General features: G+C 45.6%; 2 protein-coding genes across 6 annotated transcripts; one reads left to right on the top strand and one right to left on the bottom strand.

Annotated features, from left to right (window-relative positions):
- The first annotated feature begins 115 nt into the window (after positions 1–115).
- On the top strand, positions 116–4,777 carry NHP2 (NHP2 ribonucleoprotein). Its single transcript, XM_079145003.1, has 4 exons — positions 116–360; positions 438–507; positions 3,249–3,354; positions 4,410–4,777. The coding sequence occupies exons 1-4, from the start codon at positions 201–203 to the stop codon at positions 4,533–4,535; spliced, it is 462 nt and encodes a 153-aa protein (XP_079001129.1). The 5' UTR covers positions 116–200; the 3' UTR covers positions 4,536–4,777.
- A 1,502-nt stretch (positions 4,778–6,279) lies between these two features.
- RMND5B (required for meiotic nuclear division 5 homolog B) lies at positions 6,280–22,057 on the bottom strand. 5 transcript variants are annotated; one of them, XM_079144242.1, is made up of 11 exons: positions 21,635–22,057; positions 21,338–21,465; positions 15,029–15,193; positions 11,388–11,533; positions 11,135–11,275; positions 10,390–10,490; positions 10,013–10,179; positions 8,872–9,037; positions 7,214–7,316; positions 6,965–7,119; positions 6,280–6,882 (listed from the first exon to the last, which is right to left on the bottom strand). In XM_079144242.1, the coding sequence occupies exons 3-11, from the start codon at positions 15,165–15,167 to the stop codon at positions 6,819–6,821; spliced, it is 1,182 nt and encodes a 393-aa protein (XP_079000368.1). In that variant the 5' UTR covers positions 15,168–15,193; positions 21,338–21,465; positions 21,635–22,057; the 3' UTR covers positions 6,280–6,818. The 5 variants fall into 5 exon arrangements, with proteins under 5 accessions (XP_079000368.1, XP_079000366.1, XP_079000367.1 ...); XM_079144240.1 differs by having other exon boundaries at positions 15,029–15,179; positions 21,635–22,056; XM_079144241.1 differs by lacking the exon at positions 21,338–21,465 and having other exon boundaries at positions 15,029–15,179; positions 21,635–22,056.
- Between the last annotated feature and the right edge of the window lie 607 nt (positions 22,058–22,664).

The raw sequence follows: 22,664 nt of genomic DNA, 5'->3' as shown, positions 1-22,664 counted from the left end.
TAACCTGCTCAGAGTGGCCCCGCCCTTAGACCCAAGACTCCGCCCCCCTCTGCTATGATTGGGTTGAGTCGGAGACCTCACTTCCAATTGGTGGTAGTGTGACTCCTTCTAGCACGGCGAGGTAACCCGGAAGTGATTTCAGAGACCGCGCGCGGGCCGCGTGGATTTGTCTTTGGGACTGGGTTGTTGGGGCCGCCGCGATGACCAAAATAAAGGCAGACCCTGACGGACCCGAGGCTCCAACGGAGGCGTGTTGCGGAGAGCGCACTTACCATGAGCTGCTGGTCAATCTGAACCCTATCGCGCAGCCTCTGGCTTCTCGCAAACTGACGCGGAAGCTCTACAAATGCATCAAGAAAGGTGTGAGCGCTGGCGTGACCTGGGTAGGGGGCGCGGGCGGCGGGGCGGAGCACCGACTGACTGTTTTGTTGTTGCAGCGGTGAAGCAGAAGCAGATTCGGCGCGGGGTTAAGGAGGTTCAGAAATTTGTCAACAAAGGCGAGAAAGGGTAAGGATCCTTCTTCCGCCTAATTTTGCATATCTAAATGGTAAAATGGGATTGAATGCCTCCTACTTAGTAAGTGTTCGGTATAGGTCGGGTTAACTCCGACCCAACCTCATAAACAGTCAAGCAGTCTGTAAACCTCCTTCAACACGAATACCCACACATCACTTGAGAGCTCATAGTGAATTTCAGAGGAAAGAGAATAAGTCAGAGCTCTTAGAACCTTAGCTTCATTCATTAAGTAGACCGAGTCTACTGATATTCAGGTACTCTGCAGTGGGAAGACGGTAACGTCAATCATATAATCACACACAAAAATAATTACAAGTTGGGATAAAGAGCCATGGAGGAAAAGTACAAGCTGCAGTTAGAATGACTTCATTATTCTACTCCTTTCTTTTCTGGCGTTAATCAGAATCTGAAGCATATATAGATATGTGTGTGGGGGCGCTTGTGTCTACAAACACACACACACACCACACACATATATATATATATTTTTTTTTTTTTTTGTACTGGGGATTGAACTCAGGGACACTCAACTACTGAGCCACATCCCCAGCCCTATTTTGTATTTTATTTTGTTTTGAGAAGGGTCTCACTGAGTTGCTTTAGCACCTCACTTTTGCTGGGGCTGGCTTTGAACTTATGATCCTCCTATCTCAGCCTCCGCAGCCACTGGGATTATAGGCATGCGCCATCTGCCCAGCTTATTTTTATTCCCTGTATTTCCCATTCAGACCAGACAGTACCTTGAGAACAGGGCCTTTAACTGTTTTATGCAAAGGTCTCTGGTTCACTGTAGGTGCTCAAAAGGTGATGTTGGTTTCCATGGTAGAGCACTTGCCTAGCATTTGTGAGACCCTGGGTTAGATCCCCAGCACTGCAGAGTGTGTGTTGGGATTTGATGCTCACTGGAGAGTCTGACCTAATTGTTCATGTGTGGATGCATGAGGGAAAGCTTCCCTGAGCAGTCCCATTTGTGCTGACAACAAAAGGATTGAAGGATTGATTGGGAGAAGCAGGGTCCTGGGGGATAAAAGTGCGGATTCCAGGGCAGAAGTGTAGTGTTCAGCCTCCTCATGGTGTCTTGTGAGCTATGGTAAGTTTATCTTTTGTTCTCAGAACTTTGGGAGGCCATTGAGGTTAAAGGTAGGAAGGGACAGAATTATGTTTACAACTCAAGATTTTCTGGCAGTTGAAGAAAGATGCAAGATATGGGAAAATCCAGTTAAGCGACAACTGTTGTTCAGGAGAAGTGGTAGGGAAAAATAGACTCGAGAGCACATTCAGATAGGGAGAATAAAGAAGTATAGATGATTTCATACCCAGCCCAGTTTTGAGGTTGTAAACAGTGGAGGACCAGGTTTGTGTGAAAAGGTCACAGTTTGATTTTAGACTTTTTGAGGTGCCTTGGAGATACACTACCCTCCATCCCCAGTTTAAGTGCCAAACAGCATATGGCTATGTATTTGGAGCATGGAAGAGAGAAGGCCAAGTAGGAGACAATAGATTTAGGAGTGACTGACTAGTGCACCTGACACCAGAGCAGTGGGTCAGATCAGCCAGATAGAAGGTACTAAGAGAGAAAGTAGCCACAGACCAGGCCGTGAGGAACACCAACAGTTAAAGACTGCTTAAAGGGCCTGGAGCCTCGTGCAGTAGTGCATGCCCATAATTCCAGTAGCTCAGGAGGCTGAGGCAGGAGGATTGCAAGTTCAAAGCCAACCTCAACAACTTAGAGAGACCCTATCTCTAAATAAAATATATAAAGGGCTAGGGATGTTGTTCAGTGGTTACGTGCCCCTGGGTTCAGTCCCTAGTACCAAAAATAAAGAGAAAAGCCTGCAGTATGGGCATGGCGGGGCTGAGGCAAGATTATAAATTTGAGGCCTGCCACAGCAACTTAGTGAAACCCCATCCCAAAAATAAAATAAAAAGGGCTGGAGATATATCTTAGAGGTAGAGTGCCCCTGGGTTTGATATCCAGTACCAATACTAATAATAATAAAGAGGAGCCTGCAGAGGATATAACCAGAGGCAAAAGGAAACTAGGAGTGTGGAAGCAGGACTTTGAACCAAGGGCTCCTACATCTGCCTGTTATATACTCTTGGAGAACTCTTCCTTCTGTGTCTTCAGGCCTTCTGAGGCCCTTGCCCCAAGCCTTGTTAGCTAGGAACCATAGCAGAGGATTCTCTGGCAAACTTTTTCCCTTTTGGGACAGAGCCCGTTGCTTCTTAGCCTGTCTCTCAAGGACTATAGGTAGGTCTCCTGCCAATCTCTCCAGTTTTGTTGTCCGTCCTCTTTCCTGTCGATTATAAAGACATCTCAGGCTACCAACAACCAGCCGCTGTGTATCTGGTATTGGTCTGATTCTCTCAGCCTTACACTTTCCACACCACCTGCCTGACATCATTGAGCTGTCCATTCTAGCCTCAGAGCTGAATTCTTATTCTTTGGCATTTCTCCAATACCTCATCTATCCCAGCACCATATCACTTGTCATAGTTGGTGGCATTTACTTCTTACTCTCAAGAAGTAGAGTTCACCTCCCCACATGAATACATCTGCCCAACAACTATGCACCCCCCTCAGAGGTTAGCAGGCCCACATAAGTAACTGTGGACTCCTAGGGGTGGGACATCTTATTTGTCTCTATACTCCCAAGGCCCACTCAGAGGTGGCACTTAGGACTGAAAGAAAGAAGGGACCAAGCTAGAAATGATGGTTTCTCTCATTTCAGGATCATGGTTTTAGCAGGAGATACACTACCAATTGAGGTGTACTGCCATCTTCCAGTTATGTGTGAGGACCGGAATTTGCCTTATGTCTACATCCCCTCCAAGACGGTAAGGAGCACCGCCACACACACCTTGGTCAGCCCTGGGGAGGGGTTCTGGAATGCGGTCTGCAGCAGTAGGCCAAAAGGGAGAGAACTCACATCCATAAGTATCAAGACAGGTCTAGGTGGCTTCTTGGTCTGTTGCTTCTTAATTGTGGGACTATATATAATTTACATTATTACACTTGTTTTTTTTGAGACAGGGTCACCTTACATTACCCAGGCTGGTCCAGAACTCCTGGGTTCAAGCAATCTTCTTGTTTCAGCCTTCCAAGTACCAGGGACTATTGGTGTGTGCCATCATGCCTGGAGGGTTTCCTCTGGACCATGAGAATGAAAGCAAATGTACATTAAAAGTGCTTGTAAACTTTAAGTTGCTACATCCATGTTAGTTATGTTAGGTGGATTCATGATCACAGTGGGTGTTTTTGGAACCTGTATCTCTGTCCTTGTCTTTCCATAGCAGTTACCAGGTATAAGACACAGGGTGTGGGAGATGGCAAGGACTTAGCATAGGCCCCATCCTGCCTATGGGGACAGCACCTGCAAGGCTGGAGCCCTTTCACGGTAGCCATGTGGGAATGTAGGCCTGGTGTTCATGGACCAGGCTTGAAAATTTGCTTGGGTTTAAATGATAGCAGCTAATTCAAAATGTTTTTTCCCCCAGTACTAGGGATTAAACCCAGGGCCTTATGCATGTTAGGCAAGTGCTCCACCACTGGGCTATACCCCCATCCCTTTATTTATTTTGCAGTACTGGGAATTCAGCCCAGGGGCACTCTATCACTGAGCTACATCCTTAGTCATTTATTTTAAGACAGGATATCAGTAAGTTGCCCAGACTGACCTTGAACTTGCAATCCTCCCTGCCTCAGCCTAAGCCTCCACAGTAGCTAGGATTAAAGGTGTGTACCACTACACCTGACTGGAAATAGTTTTAAAAACAATGTGTACTCAGAACACAGCTGTGGGCCACATTGGGCTGGTGGTCATCTCGTTGCGACTCTGGCATATAGGCTGTGTGGCTTTTTTTCCCAACCTCTTTGTTCCTTTTCTTTGAAGGACCTGGGTGCAGCTGCTGGCTCTAAGCGCCCTACCTGTGTGATAATGGTCAAGCCACACGAAGAATACCAGGAGGCCTATGATGAGTGCTTGGAGGAAGTGCAGGCCCTGCCACCACCCTTATGAAGGACTTGGTCAGCAACCCAGGCACCTGCTCCAGAAGCTGCTAAGCTGGTGACAGGATGACTGCCCGCCCTCACAGCATCTCCCCAATTCCATGAGGCACTGATACTTCCCAGCTAGCTCCAACAGCTGTTTGTTGAAGATAGAGCCAGCATCTTCTCCATCAGCGCCACTTCCTGTTGAGCTTCAGTGAAGACAGTTCCAAGAATATGGGGTGGGAGAAGTAAATGCTAAGACTAAAATGATGAGTCTGTGGGTGTTTGTGGGGTTTTTTTTGTTGTTGTTGTTGTTTGTTTTTTTAAAGCAGCAGCAGCTGGTGTAGCCAAGGAGTTGGCAGGCAGGAAAGTGGAAGCAGCAGCCCTTCTCACCAGAGAACCCAAAGGATGTTCAGTGCTAATGCTTGGTCACCCAGGGCCCCATGCTTTGGTTTAAGCTGAGAAATTTTTTTTTTTTTTTATTTTGTAGTATGGGCGATTGAACCCAGGAGTGCTCTACTACTGAACTACAGCCTGAGCCCTTTCACTGACATAGGGTCTAAGTTGCTGAAGCTGATCTCAAACTTGTGATCCTCTTGCCTCAGACTTCTGAGTAGCTGAAAAGCTGAGATTATAGGCATGCACCATAATGTCCATCTTGAGAACTGATTGCCCTGTGCACCCTAGAGCTTTCAGCTGCTACTTTGAGAAGTGTAGGCTTTGGGATGAGGCAGCAGGGCCTGCAGCCACTACACAAGAGACAAACCCTATTCCTCTTTTCTTTCAAGAGAATTAAAAACCACTGTGTAAGCTGGGCACTGTGGCATACAACTGTAATCCCAGTGACTCAGGAGGAGGTTGAGGCAGGAGGATCAAAAGTTCAAGGCTAGGGCTAGGGAGATAGCTCAGCTGGTAGAGTGCTTGCCTTGCAAGCACAAGGCCCTGAGTTCGATCCCCAGTACCAAAAAAAAAAGTTCAAGGCTAGCCTCAGCAACTTAGTGGGGAATAAACATAGAAAACTTACTGGGGAGAACAGTAAATTTTTTTTTTCTTCTTATACTGGAGATTGAACTCTGGGACACTCTACCACTATAGACTCTACCCCAGTCGTTTTTTATTTTTTGAGACAGGGTCTCACTAAGTTGTTGAGGCTAGCCTAGAACTTGCAACCCTTCTGCCTCAGCCTCCCGTCACTGGGCTTACAGGCATGCCCCACAACGCCTGGCTAGTAAATTTTAAATAATATGAAACTAGGGGCTGGGGAGATAGCTCAGTCGGTAGAGTGCTTGCCTTATAAGCACAAGGCCCTGGGTTCGATCCCCAGCACCCAAAAAAAAAAAAAATAATATGAAACTAAATGCAAACCTCACGCCCGTCTCCTTAACATAATGGCCCTTGCAAACATTGTAGACCTAAGGTCCCTCCCTGTCTAACCACCACCCCAATCCCTGGCCCACACACAGGATTTAGTACACATAGCAACCAATCTCCAGCCACCCTAGGATAATCTGCAAAGGACTTATACTTGGGTCAAGAGCTGTTGAAACTCCTACCTTTCATCTTAAGTCCTCTTACAGTGATTCCTAATAGGACTCTATACATGTACATATAAAAGTACCTTGCCCAGGGTTGTGCATCTCCCACATTTTCCCCTAATTAGAGATGCCAGGTGACCTGGGTGACCATGGATATGTTAGCAGCCACCAGACCATGCCCAGTATATATGTGCAGCAGGCACATAATTGTCAGTGAAGCTCAAGACTGGCCAGAAATAAGGAGAAGGACTGTGAATATATTTGCTCAAAGTTATAAAACAACAGCATTCAGTTCTAACTTGGACTATTTACAGTGGGGAATGGATATACAGTTGAGGCTGTACAGTGGGAGGAGCTGGGCCATAGCTGGACCCCACCCCCATCCTGGGGCTGAGAGGCAAGAGTAGATACAAGCCTTGGCATGGCAGTCAGAGACGTGGCTGGCTGAGGACAGGGGTGGAAAGATTGTTGCTGATGGCCAAGGCCTTTGCTCCTCTGTCAGTTGCTAACTCAAGGGCAAAAATAACAGCAAGAGTGCAGAGGCCAACCAACATCTCCCTTTTCTTATAGCCAGGGAGCCAGCTGCCCAGTGTGAGTGTTAACCTCCTTTCTTGGCCTCTGCCAAAAGCCTGGTCAGGCTCCACCCCATAGTAGTGTTTCTCAGTCAGTTCCTCTGAAATGAATCAATCCACTAAAGCCACTGGTCCCTCTGCCCCCAGACAGACTGAGGCTCATGGGAGAAAACCCCTTCCAACAAAGTTCCTTCCAGGCAGCAATCAGAATATGATACGTTTCCCATCTGCTGGGTTCTGCTCCATAGGACAATAAGGACATTTCAACCTGCAAAGGGAGAACCAAGAACATCTCAGGAGCAGTCAGCAAAAGAACCCAGTCAAGATAGAAAAAGGCAGGGGGAACTTACTTTCCTCCATTAATGAGCTTGTTGAGTGCATCTCGGGAGATGACATGGCCACAGATGAGCTTGATGGGAGGGTTGGAATCTGATGTCTGCTGGCGGAGGATGGGGCAAGCAAACACCGAGTGGTACCAGCACTTCATGCCTAGTTCGATCTCAATCTGGGGAGGATGACAAAGGGGTGAGTTCCCTAACCTGTCCTGGCTGTCTTCCCTGGTGCCTGCTTTCTGCTAACCTCCCACTACCAGGCCTTACCGGCAACTCGTCCTTGTGACTCCAGACCCCAGTGCACTGCCTCTGCTCAATCACAGCTTTGATGTTCATCAGCACCGGCAGCGCCACACAGCCAGAGGCAAAGCTGCAGAACAAAGAGCAGGGGCTGGAGTAGCTCAGACCACAGAGACCTGGCCAACGGACAAAAGGACTGGTGCAGCACATCTTTGGCAAGGGACTTGAGACAGAATTCTAAAGTAGTAAGAGATCAAATCAGTCCTTGAAAATCCCTCAGATGGCTCATAAAATGTTATATATGTAGACAAGTATGTCTAACTCTAGAGTCATTCTAATGTGCCTCAAAGTTTGAGAACCTAGAAGAAAAACAAAAAGAAGTTCCAGGGCAGATATCTGCTCATCCAAACCAATGAAAAGATAGTGTGTTGGTGCACACCTGTAACCCCAGCAACTTGAGAGACTGAGGCAGGAGGATCGCAAATTTGAGGCCAGCCTGGGCAACTTAGCAAGATCCTGTCTCAAAATAAAAAATAAAAATGGCTGGGGATGAAACTCAATGGTAGAGTACACCTGAGTTCAATCCCCAATAACAGACACACAAAAAATTTGTTGGTGTGACTGGGAGACAGTGGTCAATTTGGAAGGGCCCCAGTCCACTTATAGGATATACCCTGCTCTCTTGTCACAATACACCAGTATGATAGTGGGTATCATCTAGGATACTTAAAAATTAGGGAGGGGGATTCAGTTCTTAAGATCATTGCTCGAAGGTAGGGAGCCCACTGGTTGGGAACTTGGATGATAAACTCTAGAAATGCACAGGGCAGTGCTGCATAACAGCCTGTCAAAAGGCCAGTGGTGTTCTTGCCAGGAATCCAAATCCATGGTAACAAAGTAGATGAGAGAGGAGTCAGTCTTCCACATTGGGGAAGAGTACAAGACTCCATAACCAGTCTAAATAAGATGCAATGTGAAGTTGGGCAGTGGGGTACACACCTATAATCCCAGCTATTTGGGAAGCAAAGGCAGGAGGATCACAAGCTGGAAGTTAGCCTTAGCAACTTAGTGAGACCCTGTCTCTAAATTTAAAAATTAAAAGAATTGGGGATGTAGCTCAGTGGTAGAGCACCCCTGGATTGAATCCCCAGCACTGCAAAAAAAAGCAATGTGACAGCTGTCCATTGTGGTGGAGTGTGGCTCTGTGGTCAGTCCAAATGCCCTTTTTTCTCTGTGAAGCTTGCTAATTCCATGGTGAACAGCCATTTCCTCATCTGTAAAATGAGAATAACAGTACCTCTAATTCCTGAGGTGATTGTGAAGCTGGGAAAAAAGAGTATTACTGTGAAGGAGAATTCTAAGCAACAGCTCTAAATTCACATTACTCAACCATTCAAGTTTCCCCTGAGGGAAGTGGTTGTTTGAGAGAAAAGACCAAAAAAGACAGGGCTGCACAAAATGCATGGATTTGTTTTCATTGGTAGGGGCTTGCCATAATCTAAGAGTAATGTGCAGGAGAGGTAGGGCCCTCTATTTTAACTGTAAAAACAGGTAATTTCTGCCTCAATGGATGATTTGGTGAAAACACCAATAAACATCCCAGTAAGTGGCAGTACTTTGGCAAAACCATGTTTTCCTCTAAGCCCTCCCACTATGCTGCCCTCACAGCGCAGCATAAGTCATACCTGACGCTGAGGGGGGACTCCACAGAAAGCCCCAGCAGGGAACAGGCATCCCGGGTAAAGGTCTCACAGATCTCTGCCCAGTGGCTGCTGTCCAGGAGGTGGCAGTAGGGTGACTTCTCCAAACCCAGCCGCAGGTACACAAGGCTGCCCATCATCACCTGAATCTCTACAAGGCAACCAAGCAGTAGTTCAGCGGGTGCAGGGGTTCCGGGTCCCTCCTCCAAGAGGGGGCAGCAGGACTGAGATGTACAATTCTGTGAGCCGCACTGAGCACTGCAGCTCCCTGGCCCCTTGACAGACGGAGCAGGAACTGAAACACCCTCAGGCAAAACTGATTCTAAAACCAGCTGCGGGGGAAGAGTCTGGGCTGCTACCATAGAACAAGTACAGGTGTTGCCAACACAGAATCAGGAGGAAGGTGAGTCCCTTTCCATCTTGTTTCCATCCTTCTGACTGCATCAAAAGCAAATCTCCACTTAGCACAAAATGTCTCCACTCACCAACTCTAATCTCCCTTTTTAAACAAGAGCAGATCCCAGGTTTGACACTCAACAGACAGACACTTTCAACTAGTGAAAATTTAAAATCATTGCTTGTGGTCTGGGAATGTAGCTCAGTGGTAGAGTGCTTGCCTAGCATGTGTGTGGCCCTGGGTTCATCCCTGGGAGCAGAGTATGGATTACTATGGTGGGCATCTCAAAGGCAAGACTCAAAACGACAGGCTTGGAAATGCAAATATGAAGGAAGGAGACTCAGGAAGGACATGCCAGAGATGCTCCAGTGAGTCTTACTAGAATAAGCAGGGTCCTTCTAGGCAGGTAGAGATGCATGTGAGGCAGAGGGAGCAGCTTGAGGGCATGGCATGCTGTGGGTGTAGGTATGGTACACAGCAGGAACTGGGGACTTGATGTGTCTGAGATGACAATGTGAAGATTTGGCAGATATGGATGAAGAAGAGCATTGAGTGTGGAGCTTACCTCAGAGGGAATAAGGGGTTAAAGAGGTTTTCAGGCTGGGGAGAGGTATCTGGGTAACAAAGCCCCATGTGGGCACAGGGACTTGCAAACTGACACATCCAGACACCTGCTGGAGCCTAGCAGCTGGACCCTAGCAGCACCACCCTCAGTGCCTCAGAACGTACCACGCTGGTGCAGCCGAGCAAAGGGCTGGAAGTGCCGGGCATAGCTGAGGGCCTCCAGCTGCTTCTCAGGGCCGCCTGTGAGGAGGCGGATAAAGTGCAGTCGGTGCAGCTTGAACTCCAGGGAGCTGTTGAGCTCCAGTAGGCGCTGCCTATGGGAGACAGCCCATCTGGGAAGAAAGGAGCCAGATTTGTAGGGGCTAGAGAAGGGGCTCTGGCAGAGCCAGGACATGAAAGGAGGGTTCCAAAAGGGTGTGTGAGACCCTTGAGACAAGGCTAGAGGCATGTCAAGCACATCTGGGTGAAATGAAGACCACAGACAAGTTCTGCCCCTGAGAAGCTGGGGCAGAGTGCTGCTGGCCCACCCATGGCCTCCTTACTCAAGTGCAGGCCCCAGGTCTTGTTCGTGCAAAGCTTCCAGGATTCGATTCAGCTCCAAGAAGGGCTGCTTGAAGTCCAAGTCCACATTCAGTGTTGATTCCTGTGGGGGAGAAAGAGAGATCTCACTACTGGAAGATAGTGTTTCCAAAATTCTGTTAGGCACATAATAAAACTTCACCTGCCAAAATAGGCTGGAGAGAGGAAGGGTTTGCAAGAAGAGCCATGGTTTCCTGCCGGGTATTTTGGCCCCTCTTGTTCCCATTTCACTTCTAGGAAATCTGTATGCCACAGGCTAACCTCCCAGAGTGCAGACCACAAACTATATCCCATCATCGGGGTACTGGAGAGAGTCCTCAGGTCTCTCTGGTATTGATGAGCTTGGTGAGAAAATTCCTTTTCAATCCTCCTAATTACATTAAGGAAAAGACTCCTTGACTTCCACTGCTAATGTATCTTTAATTTCCTAACAAGTGCTACTTTGTCATTTCACTAATCCCCTTTTTAATAAAGGGATATCAGGCCTCAACTTAGCAACCTGGCAACTGTAGGAATCAATAACTTTGCTTTTCATCATATATATTTTTAGAGCTACCTTCTATTTTATGGAAGAGAAATGATTTCTAAAATACATGTATTTAAACAATGGCAGGGATTTAATAGGAAGAAAATGATCAGGTAAAAAGCAAAATGAGCGGGTACCCCCAGCACCTTCCCAGCCAACCTGATTCCTGACACAGTCATTACCTGGCACAGCTCCTCAGCCACACTGAGCATGCCCTGCTGGTACAAGTGCTCCACAATGGCCAGCTGCAGAATCTGCTGTTGCTTCTCCCGTGAGTCCCACACTGCGTCGGAGACCACACCACATATCTCAGAGTCAAAGTTCTGACAAGGAGAGATGGGCCCAGTAAGTTCAGTGCCACATATGCTCTCCATCCAAGCCCAGCACACACAAGCTCCAGGGTATTCCTAATCCTGGGGCTGCCCACATGCTCACCCTATCAATGGCTTTGCCCACTCGGGACACACTGCTGTGAATGTCCTTGTGGTCTGATGCCAGCTTCTGGACAGTGTCTTTGATCTTCCGGCAGCACTGGGACATCACCAGGGAGAGGGTGGCTGAGAGAGGAGTCCCTTGGAGTGCTGCAGAAAAACAGTGAAGCAAGTTAGGACACAGAGGCTGCAGCCCTGAGCGTCGATTTCTATAAGAGATTGTATTTCTGCTTCCTCTATTCTAAATGCTCGCCTGGTGGTAAAGTACTTGCCTAGTTGCATGAGCAGCACCAAAAAAAAGAAAAAGAAAAGAAAAGCAGTTGAGGAAGTAGCTCAGTGCTAAATGCTGGTCTGGCAACCTGAACTCCACAGTGAAATATCTAGCTTCTATTTCAGGTCCTGCCACTTTTTAACTTGGAACTGGACATGTGGGACAAGCCAATTTATCTCATGGTGCTTTCATTTCCTCATCTATAAAAACTGTAGGCTGCTGTAAAATGAAGATGAATTGGCACTTACTGTGAGTTAACTATTTTAGTTCATGTACTGCATTCATACATAGAATTATGTTTGTCAAGTTAAACACTGAGCTGTTCTATACCCAGCAATTCCACTCCATGAGAAATGAAAGTGATGGCCACACAAAAACTTATATGTGGGGCTGGGGTTGTGGCTCAGAGGTAGAGCGCTTGCCTAGCACATGTGAGGCGCTGGGTTCAATTCTCAGCACCACATTAAAAAATAACAAAAAATATTGTGTCCATCTACAACTAAACACATTAAAAAAAAAAAAAAAAAAAAAACCTGGACTGGAGTTGTGGCTCAGTGGTAGAGCACTTGCCCGGCATGTGTGAGGCTCTAGGTTCAATCCTCAGCACCACATAAAAATAAATAAATAAAGGTATTGTGTTCATCTATAACTGAAAAAGAAATCTGAAATGGAAATGAGGAAAACAACTCTGTTCACAATAGCCTCAAAACAAAACAAAGCAAAACAAAACTTGGGACTCAATCTAACCAAAGAGGTGAAAGATCTCTACAATGAAAACTACAGAACATTAAAGAAAGAAATTGAAGAAGACCTCAGAAGATGAAAAGATCTCCCTTGTTCTTGGATAGGCAGAATTAATATTATCAAAATGGTCATACTTCCAAAGGTGCTATACAGATTTAACTCAATTCCAATTAAAATCCCAATGACATTTCTCATAGAAATAGAGAAAGCAATCACAAAATTCATCTGGAAGAACAAAAGACCCAGAGTAGCCAACGCAATCCTGGGCAGGAAGAGTGATGCAGGAGGTATTACTATACCAGACCTTAAACTCCACTATAGAGCAACAGTAACAAAAACAGCATGGTATTGGCACCAAAACTGACAGGTAGACCAATGGTACAGAATAGAAGACATGGAGACATACCCACACTAGTACAGTTATCTCATACTAGACAAAGGTGCCAAAAACATATAATGGAGAAAAGATAGCCTCTTTAACAAATGGTGCTGGCAAAACTGGGAATCCATGTGCAGTAAAATGAAACTAAACCACTCTCACCCTGTACAAAACTCAACTCAAAATGGATCAAAGACCTTGGAATCAGACCAGAGACCCTGCACCTTACAGAAGAAAAAGTAGGTCCAAATCTCCATCACGTTGGCTTAGGACCAGACTTCCTTAACAAGACACCCATAGCACAAGAAATAAAAGCAAGAATCAATAAATGGGATAGAGTCAAACTAAAAAGCTTTTTCTCAGCAAAGGAAACAATCAGTAAAGAGAGCCTACAGAATGGAAGAAAATCTTTTCCACACCTCAGACAGAGCACTCATCTCCAAAGTTTATAAAGAACTTTAAAAACTTTACACCAAAAATACAAAGAACCCAATCAATAAATGGGCTAAGGAAACGGGCAGACACTTCACAGAAGAAGATATACAGGTGATCAACAAATATATGAAAAAGTGCTCATCATACCTAGTAATTAGAGAAATGCAAATTAAAACCACCCTAAGATTTCATCTAACTCCAGATAGAATGGCTATTATCAAGAACACAAGCAATAATAAGTGTTGGTGTGGATGTGGGGAAAAAGGCACACTCATACATTTCTGGTGGAGTTGCAAATTGGTGCAGCCACTCTGGAAAGCAGTATGGAGATTCCTCAGAAAACTTGGAATGGACCCACCATTTGATCCAGCTATCCCACTCCTCGGTTTATACCCAAAGGACTTAAAATCAGCATACTACAGTGATGCAGCCACATCAATGTCCATAGCAGCTCAATTCACAATAGGTAGATTGTGGAACCAACCTAGATGCCCTCCGATTGATGAATGAATAAAGAAACTGTGGTATATATACACAATGGAATATTATTCAGTCATAAAGAATAAAATTATGGCATTTGCTGGTAAATGAATGAAGTTGGAAAATATCATGGTAAGTGAAATAGGCCAAGCCAAAAAAAAACCAAAGTCCGAATGTTTTCTCTGATAAGTGGATTATGATATATAACGAGGGGAGATGGTGGGGAGAAGAGAAGAATGAAGGACCTTTGGATGGTGTAGAGAAAAATGGGGTGGGAGGGAGTGGGGAACGGAAAGATAGTAGAATGAGACAGTATTACCCTATGTATATTTATGATTACATGAATGGTGTGAATTTACATTGTGTACAACCATAGAAATGAAAAGTTGTACCCCAATTGTGTATAATGAATCAAAATGCAATCTGTAAAAATAAAAAAATTTTAATTAAAAAAAAAAAACTTACATGTGAGTATTCTTAGCAGCATTATTCATACTAGCCCAAAGGTAGAAATAATCCAAATGTTTATCAACTAATGGATAAATAAAATGTAGTCTATCCATACAATCAATATTATTCAGTCATGAAAAGGAATAAAGCTAGGCATCATGGTAGTCCCTGATACTTGGGAGGCTGAGGTGGGAGGATCACTGAAGTCCATAAGTTTGAGACCAGCCTAAGCAACACAGCAAGATCCTGTATAAAAAAGGCATGAAGCCCTGGTACATGCTACAACATGAAAGAATCTTGAAAACATTATGCTATTGAAAGAAGCCAGAAACTAAAGGCCACATATTGTATGATTCTCTCTATATGAGTGTCCAGAATAGGAAGACCTATACAGAGGAATGGGCAGACTATTAATGGGTTGAGTGTCTTTTGGGGGGGTGACAAAAAATGTTCTAAAATTAGACACTAGTAATCATTATTCAACTTTGTAAATATTCTTAAAAGAAAAACCACTGAATTGTATACTTGAAGAGTAAGCTTAATGATACATGAATTGTAGTGCAAAAAAGAGAGAGGTGGTAGTGTGCTTACCTAGCATGGATGAGGTCCCGGGGGTTGATCCCAAGTACAATCAAAAAAAAAAAAAAAGAACAAAGAAAGAAAGAAAGGGACCAAAAAAAGAAAAATGGAAATAATTTTAGGTAAATTAATAATTTTGGTTGGGCTTTTTGAAAGAACTCAGAGAACACCATTATGCCCATTTGAGGAGGCCTAGAGATGTATGTATCAATGTCCAATCACCATCCTTTCCATGTCACCAAGTAGCTTGGGTCTCCCCCACCCACAGCAATCCTGGTATGGGGCTCTCCCAGGGATGGACACCCACCTGCATTGGCCAGCTCAGCCCGCAGCTGGCCCACATAGTGTAGCAGCTCCTCCAGGCTCTGCTCACAGTGCTGCCCATAGGTCAGGAACTTCTGTAGGACCTTGTCCAGCTCTCTCTCCACACATGCGCATTGCTCCATGGCAGCCTCTGCCTGAGGAATGTCAACTGGGTCAGGCCCCAAATGGGCCAGGGTGACACATTAGGGGAGCTCCCAGACCATTTATTCAGATTCCTCTCACCATTCCCATATCATATATCAATATTCAGAAATCCCCTGTGTTGTTGGATGTGGTGGCGGATGCTTTGTTCAAAACATGAACTGAGGGGCTGGGGAGATAACTCAGTGGATAGAGTGCTTGCCTTGCAAGCACAAGACCCTGGGTTCAATCCCCAGCACCCAAAAACAAAAACATGAACTGAAAACAGAGTAATTAAAAAAAAAACTTAATTCTGTCCTTATATTTATATTTGTCCTCCACTGGGTACCCAAGTGGGATTAATGGGAAGCTGGGGACCAGATTGTTTCGTTAAACATGGGATTCCTTTTTCTTTTTTGGTCTAGGGATTGGACCCAGGGGCACTTTACTACTAAGCTATATTCCAGGCCTTTCTTATTTTTTTTTGAGATAGGGTCTCACTAAGTTGCTCAGGGCCCCACTTAGTTGCTGAGGCTGGCCTCGAACTTGTGATCTTCCTGCCTCAGTCTCCTGAGTCACTGGGATCACAGGTGTGCACCACCATGCCCAGCTTTTTCAGCTTTTTTTGTTTTGTTTTGGTTTGGTTTTTTTGGTACTGGGGTGCTTAACCATGAACTATATCCCCAGGTCTTTTTATCTTGAGACAGAGTCTCACTAAGTTTCTGAGTGTCTCCCTAAGTTGCTGAGGATGGCCTGGAACTTAACGATCTTCCTGCCTCAGCTCCTGAGTCACTGGGATCACAGGGGTGCACCACCAGCTCATCTCCCTTTTAAATCAAACACAGAGCAGGCCTCACACAGCCCTCAGCAGGCTATACAATCTAACTGGAAACCCATACACTGCACAGGGTCTTAGCTCATGTAGTTCCTATATTCTTTGTGGCTACCTCTTACAGTTTATGGAATTAGTTACCCATATACTATAGTGATAGAAGCCATGAAGGCAATCCTTGAATGGATAATATTTGGAAATACAGCTTAGAAATAACTGCCAACCACATTGGCCTGATGAGCCTGGACTGTCCCTCTGGTGTCAGCCTACCCCAACTGCTAGCCATGGATGGGTATCTTGTGTCCAACCAGCCAGAACCCTCATTCTCAGCCCCATGCCCTGGTACATGTTGCTTCTCCCTGGTCTACTCTCTGGTCCATCTTTCCCCGGTTAGCCCAGATATCACAAGTAGCTAGCCCTCTTCCTAAACCCTTCCCACCCTAGGTCACTGCTCCCCACCTAGCGTAGTCTTTGACTCTGAACACACAATCCTCAAAAGGCTGGTGACAGAATTAATTTCCCTCCCCAACCATCTATAGGAAATGAGGGGGTTATATTACACATCCCTCTAACATGGTCAATTCTAGCCAATTGTCCATAGTCTTAAGGAGTAGAATAGATAGGCATGGTGGTGCACATCTGTAATCCCAGCAATTCAAGAGGCTGAGGCAGGAGGATGGCAAATTTTAAGGCCATCTTGGGCAACTGAGTGAGGCCCTAAGTAACTTAGTGAGACCCCATTTCAAAATAAAAAACAAAGAGGACTAGGGATGTAGTTCAGTGGTGGAGCCCCCTGAATTCAACCACCAGTCCCCCCCACTCTTCCCCATTCCCAACTGAACCATCAGTCCTGGTCTCACCACTTCAGTCCCACTCTATAACTACTATCTCCCTCCCAGAGAGAGAACAAATAACAAGAAAATGGCACCTGGGGCCTTGGGATATGTTTAACCCTCTCTCCTTATGGCTGATGCTATCACACACACTAAAATTTGTAACCATGGTATCCAGAAGAAATGCCCACCCATCCCAAACAAATATGCTATAACTGGATATGAGCCAGTGTGGGCAAAATGTAACATGGACTCTCATCTAAACTGGTATGTTAATTTTTATTGCTATTATTAATAGCTGACATTTCATAAGAGCTTATTATGTGCTAGGCATTGTTCTAATGCCTTCACATGCATTAACTCATTCACTTAATTCTCACAAAAACACTATGAGGTACGTACAGTTATTAGACCCACTTTGTAGATGAGAAAATGAGACACAGAAAGATTAAATAAGTTGCCCAAGGTCATGCCATCTTGGAAGAGGAGGAGTGGGAAATGAAGCCAGGCGGTCTGGCTCTAGGCTCCAGAGCCGTTCCCTGAAATACTTCATATTACAAACATAGTCAGAACCAGCTTAACAGGTCACTATTTCACTAGGAAAGGAAAGCAACAAATACTTGTGGTTGGAATGAATGTACAGCAACCATTAACGATGACAAGAAACAGGAAGTTAACCACAAAGCCTGTGAGAACCATCTGCTGGGGAAGATGGTAGGTCAAAAGAATGTTTGCCAAGTGTCTGGGAACCAGAGTCACAATTTACCAAAAATAAAAATGTCTTAAAAAGGTCAGGACCTCACCAAGGTCAAATGGTCCGGCCCTTTTGGATATCATGTGACATGAGGACCATGAAAACCCAAGTCGGTATCTTGTGATTGTATTTAAAAGTTCAATCCCCAGCACTGCAAAAAAAAAAAAAAAAAAAAAAAAAAAGGTAAGGAAGGAGCCAGGAGGCATGGTAGCACAGGCTGTAATGCCAGGGACTCAAGAGATTGAGGCAGGAGGATCACAAGTGATATCAGTCTTACCCTGTCTCAAAAAATAAGGCGAAGGCAAGAGGATCACAAGTTCAAAGCCAGCCTCAGCTACTCAGTGAGACCCTATCTTAAAATAAAAAATAAAAAAGGGTTGGGGATGTGGCTCAGTGGGTAGGCACTCCTCGTTCAAGCTCTGGTTTGGGGAGGAGTGTTGAGGAAGGAGGTGGGCATAGGCTTTTCATACCAGCAATGTTTGTTGTAGTAAGACTAGGAAACAATCTAACAGCCTCATCACTAGCAGAATCAGCAAGTAAGTAAAAAGTGGGGGTGCATTTATGGAAGTCTGTGTGGCATTTAGAAACTGTATTCCAGATATATCCAGAGCCACATCAGTAAGATCCCAAAGCATGGTGTTGAACTAAGGGGAATAAAATGAAGTCTGGGTGTTATTAAATTTAAAACATATGCATACAACTAAGGCAAATAAAAGATATACATCAAATAAAAGGATAAACAGTGTCCCCTGGTATCTGCAGGGGATTTGTGCCAAGACTTCCCTAGGATACCAAAATCTATGGGTACTCAAGTTCCTAATACAATAATATTTGTCATAACCTATACACATCCTCCCCTATGCCTTAAGCATGCTAAACACATGCTCTATCACTTGAGTTACATCCCCAGCCCTTTTCCTATACTTCAAATAATTTCTTGACTACTTATAATACCCAATACAATGCAAATGCTATGTAAATAACTGTTATACTATAGGAAATAATGGCAAGAAAAAAACAGACTATACATGTTCAGTGCAGACACAACTTTTTTTTTCCTGCATAGTTCTTTTTTTTAGATATTTTAGTTGTCAATGAACTTTTTTTTTTTTTAATATGTGGTGCTGAGGACTGAACCTAGGGCCTCACACATGCCAGGCAAGCGCTCTACTACTGAGTCACAACCCCAGCCCTTTTCTGCATATTTCTGATCTGTGATTCCTTGAATCCACAAATGCAGAACCCATGGATGTGGAGGGCCAACGATACACCAAACACATCAGAGTGGTTTCCTACGGTGGGGAGAAGGAGGGATGGGGATAATAAGGGAATACGTACATAAATGAAAACAGAAAAAGGCCCTTCCAGGCATGGTGGAACACGCCTATAATCCCAGCTACTGAGAGGCTGAAGCAGGAAGACTGCAAGTTTGAGGCCAGTCTGGGCAACTTAGTGAGTTTTTTTTTTTTTTTTTTTCTTTCTTTCTTTTTTCTTTTTTTCCTCAGAAAGGCTAGGAATGAAACTCAGCAGCAGAACTCTTGCCTAGCATGTGCACAGCCCTGGGTTCAATTCCCAATACAAGAAGAGAAAAAAAGAAAAGAGCCCTGCATGGACCAATTACATATACTATGAATTGAAATGTGTGATTAACTCAATAAAAAAAATTTAAAAAGAGGGGCTGGAGTGTACCTCGGTAGTAGAGCACTTTCCTGGCATGTGCAAGGCCCTGGGTTGGATCCCCAGCACGGCAACCAATAAATCAATCAATCACATTCAATTAAAAATAAAATAAATGAGTCAGGAAACCAGAACTCCCTGCAGGTATTCAATCCAAAGGGCCCAAGAGGCTAATTCAGTCCCTCTGGAACAAACCATGCTGCTTGAATCAATCCATCATCTTCACCAAACATAATAAAGTGTGTGTTTGTCTTTGACAGACTGCATGATTAATATAAATGCCAATGCCTGGAATTTCACTTCCACTGGTTCTAAGCCTTCCTCCCCAAGACCTTCCTGCACAGAAATTATCCACCAGGGTGATCCTTCCAAAACACACATCGGATGCTGTCACCCCTTTGCTCAATACTGCCATAGCTTGACATAAGAGCCCTCTGCAATTAAGCATTCACTTCCTTTGCACAAGTTGTTCCTATTCTAGAGAACCCTAAGTACTTTCTTTGCAATGGAGAACATGAGCTGCAATCTAATCATCAGCTCCTTATGACCTCTCCCTACCTCCTTTTCTGCTTTGCAAGTCTGTCCCAGGACATCGGCACAACACACATCTGAGTTTCTACTGGGGCATGGTAACTATCTGTTTACACATCTGTCTCCCCACACTGAACTGTGAGCTGCTCAAAGAATGACATTAGCCCTATCTTCTCCCTCCCTTCAGTGCCCTGTCCAGGGCCTGGTTCATGGGTGAGTGCTCAGTAAGCACTTGCTGATTAAATGGTGCATCTGCCAGACATGGTAGCTCTTGCCTATAATGCCAGTGACTCAGGAGGCTGAGGCAGAAGGATCACAAGTTCAAGGTCAGCCTCAGCAATTTAATGAGGCCCTGAGCAAATTAGTGAGACACTGTTTCAAAAAAAAAACATTAAAATGTCTGGGGGGCGTAGCTCAGTGGCAAAGTGCCCCTGGGTTCAAACCCCAGTACCAAATTAATTAATTAATTAAAATAAATAATGCATCCATTCCCTAACCTTTGACCTAGAGGGCTTGAGCTCAAATCCGTGAGTATGAGCAGGAAGACACATAAGGGAAATACTAAAATGTCCGCCAAGGCAGGCATGGGAGTTTTGCCCCTAGTCTCCAGCATCCCAAAACATGAGGGCTCCTGGGGCAGGAAGAAGGGAAGTTTGTGCCAATCATAGTCTAGTCCCTTTTGCCTTTTACCTCCACTGCTTCAGTTGGCTTAATCACTATACTTCTACAGTTGCCATCCTTATATCTTTTCCACCTTACATAACATTCCTCTGCTCAAAACCAATAGATCTGGGCTGGGGCTGTAGCCCAGCGACAGAGCACTTGTCTAGTACGTGTGAGGCACTGGGTTCAATCCTTAGCACCATATAAAAATAAATAAAATAAAAACATTCTGTCCATCTACAACTACAAAAAAAATTTTTAAAAAAAATAGATTTTCCACTGTATTTGGAATAAAATCCACACACTCTCTCTCTCTCTCTGGCCTACAAGACTCTACATGAACCACGACCCACCAACCCCCACCTGCCCAAATACCTTTCCAACCTCATCAGCCCACCACTCTGCCCCCCCTTGCCATATTCTAGCCACATTAGCCTTCTTTCTGTTTTTTTTCACTACACCCAATTTAATTCTGCCTCAGGGCCTTTGCACTGGCTCTTCCCTCAGCCTAGAACACTCTTTCCCATCTCTTCCCACGGCTGGCTCCTTCTTATTCAGATCTCAACACAAATGTCATCTTTTCTGAGATACTTCCCTAGACCACAGTATATAACTCTGACCTCTGCCCCGCCCTCACACCATTCACCCTATTATATGGCCCTGTTCCTTTTCTTCATTGCACGTCCCTATTTGAAGTTTCAAATATCTTTTCTCACTAACCAAAAAACTAGGAGGAAAAAGCCCACCATTTTCCGTGGATAGCAAGGCCCTACTGAGATTTCACCTGCATTAACATGCAAATGACTGGCAAACTCCTACTTATTCTTCCAAAGATCCTATTCAAATGCCCTGTCGGGGCTCCTTCCGCCCTCAGCTGTTTACCTCCGACTCAGGTGGGTCGCACGAGGATGGGACTTCAGTCCGAGCGACTCCACCACCTGAGCAAACTCTATGAGGGTGGGGAGTCCGATGATTCCGTGGGACTCCAACTCCCGGGCCAGGGCCAAAGACTGCAGAGAACAAGCCCGAGGATGAACTGGCTTTGGGGTCTTGGTCGCGGGGCTTCCGGCGAAGGCCTGGGAGGTCCGCCGAGCTGCGCTCGCCCGGCCGCCGCGCCCCCCGCCAGCGCCGGCCGCCCTGGGCCAGCACCTCCGCGCCCAGAAGCCCCCCGACACTCACCTAGTACCGCAGCCGGGCCCGGCTTCCGGCGCCGCTGTCATCGGAACCGGAAGTCGCGACGGTTGCACCTCGGGTCTGGACTCGCCCATGCGCAGTTTCGCAGAGGGGAGGATGGTCGTGACTTGCCTGCAGCAGGTCTTCTTCCTCCCTCGCGCGGCGAAAGTGAAGTCGCCCACAGGAGCTGACAGGCTACCCAAGAAGACTGTCGCGGTCCCCAGGTCGCGCCCCGGTAACCCCTTCCCAGGCTCCCAGTTCCTTGGACAAGGCCCCCGAACCTCCCAGTCAGCAAGAAGGAATCGGACCGAACCACTTGCCCGCCCGCGGAGATGTGCGGGGCTGGCGGGCCCGGGTGTCCACCTGGAGAAGGTGCACGTTGGCTTCTGCGCTGCAGGATTCCCGCCAGAAGCCCCAAACCCAAAAAAAGTATGCCCTACACCTTGCTGTAAACACAGCGCTGGGGGCGTGGCATGGGCCAGGCCCTGAGCTCTGTCCCCAGTACCGCAAATAATAATAATAACTAAATAAAGTACCTAAACAGCACTATGTATGTAAGGGGTCCAACAGTTACAGTTAGGCTTTTTTGCTGTTTTTGAAATAACAAATGATGTTTAAAAGAAAAGTCCTTTTTTCCCCTTGCTGGTTCTTTTTTTTTTTTTTTTTTGGGGGGGGGGGAGTGGGTAGTGGAGTCTGCACCACTAAAGAGGGGCACTTTACCTCTGAGCTACATCCCCACTCCCCACCGCCTCTATCGCTCTTTAATAGTGGAGTTAACCACTGAGCTACATCCCCAGTCCTTTATCTTCTTTTGATGGGGGCGGGGCAGGGATTGAGCCCAAGAGTGCTTAACCATTGAGCCACATCTCCAGTCCTTTTTGTTTTTTATTTTGAGACAAAGTCTTAATAAATTGCTTAGGACCTACGTTGCTGAAGTTGGCCTAGAACTTTCAATACTCCTGCCTCAGCTGGGATTACAGACAGGCACCACCATATCAGGCTTCTATTTTTTATTTTGAGAGAAAGTCTGCTTAGT

This window comes from Sciurus vulgaris (assembly GCF_902686455.1).
Source record: "Sciurus vulgaris genome assembly, chromosome: 6".
In the NCBI taxonomy this organism is placed as follows: domain Eukaryota; kingdom Metazoa; phylum Chordata; class Mammalia; order Rodentia; family Sciuridae; genus Sciurus; species Sciurus vulgaris.
Note: the sequence above shows the minus strand (reverse complement) of the source record. Positions and strands in the feature narration are given on the sequence as shown.

Bases quoted from the DNA above. Each gene is read 5' to 3' on its own strand.
- NHP2 (XM_079145003.1), top strand. From the start codon at position 201: ATGACCAAAATAAAGGCAGACCCTGACGGACCCGAGGCTCCAACGGAG. The intron at 508-3,248 runs GTAAGGATCCTT...CTCTCATTTCAG, and splicing joins GTCAACAAAGGCGAGAAAGG to GATCATGGTTTTAGCAGGAG. The intron at 3,355-4,409 runs GTAAGGAGCACC...TTTTCTTTGAAG, and splicing joins TCTACATCCCCTCCAAGACG to GACCTGGGTGCAGCTGCTGG.
- RMND5B (XM_079144242.1), bottom strand. From the start codon at position 15,167: ATGGAGCAATGCGCATGTGTGGAGAGAGAGCTGGACAAGGTCCTACAG. The intron at 11,534-15,028 runs GTGGGTGTCCAT...GTTTTTCTGCAG, and splicing joins GGCTGAGCTGGCCAATGCAG to CACTCCAAGGGACTCCTCTC. The intron at 6,883-6,964 runs GTAAGTTCCCCC...CTCCCTTTGCAG, and splicing joins AAGCTCATTAATGGAGGAAA to GTTGAAATGTCCTTATTGTC.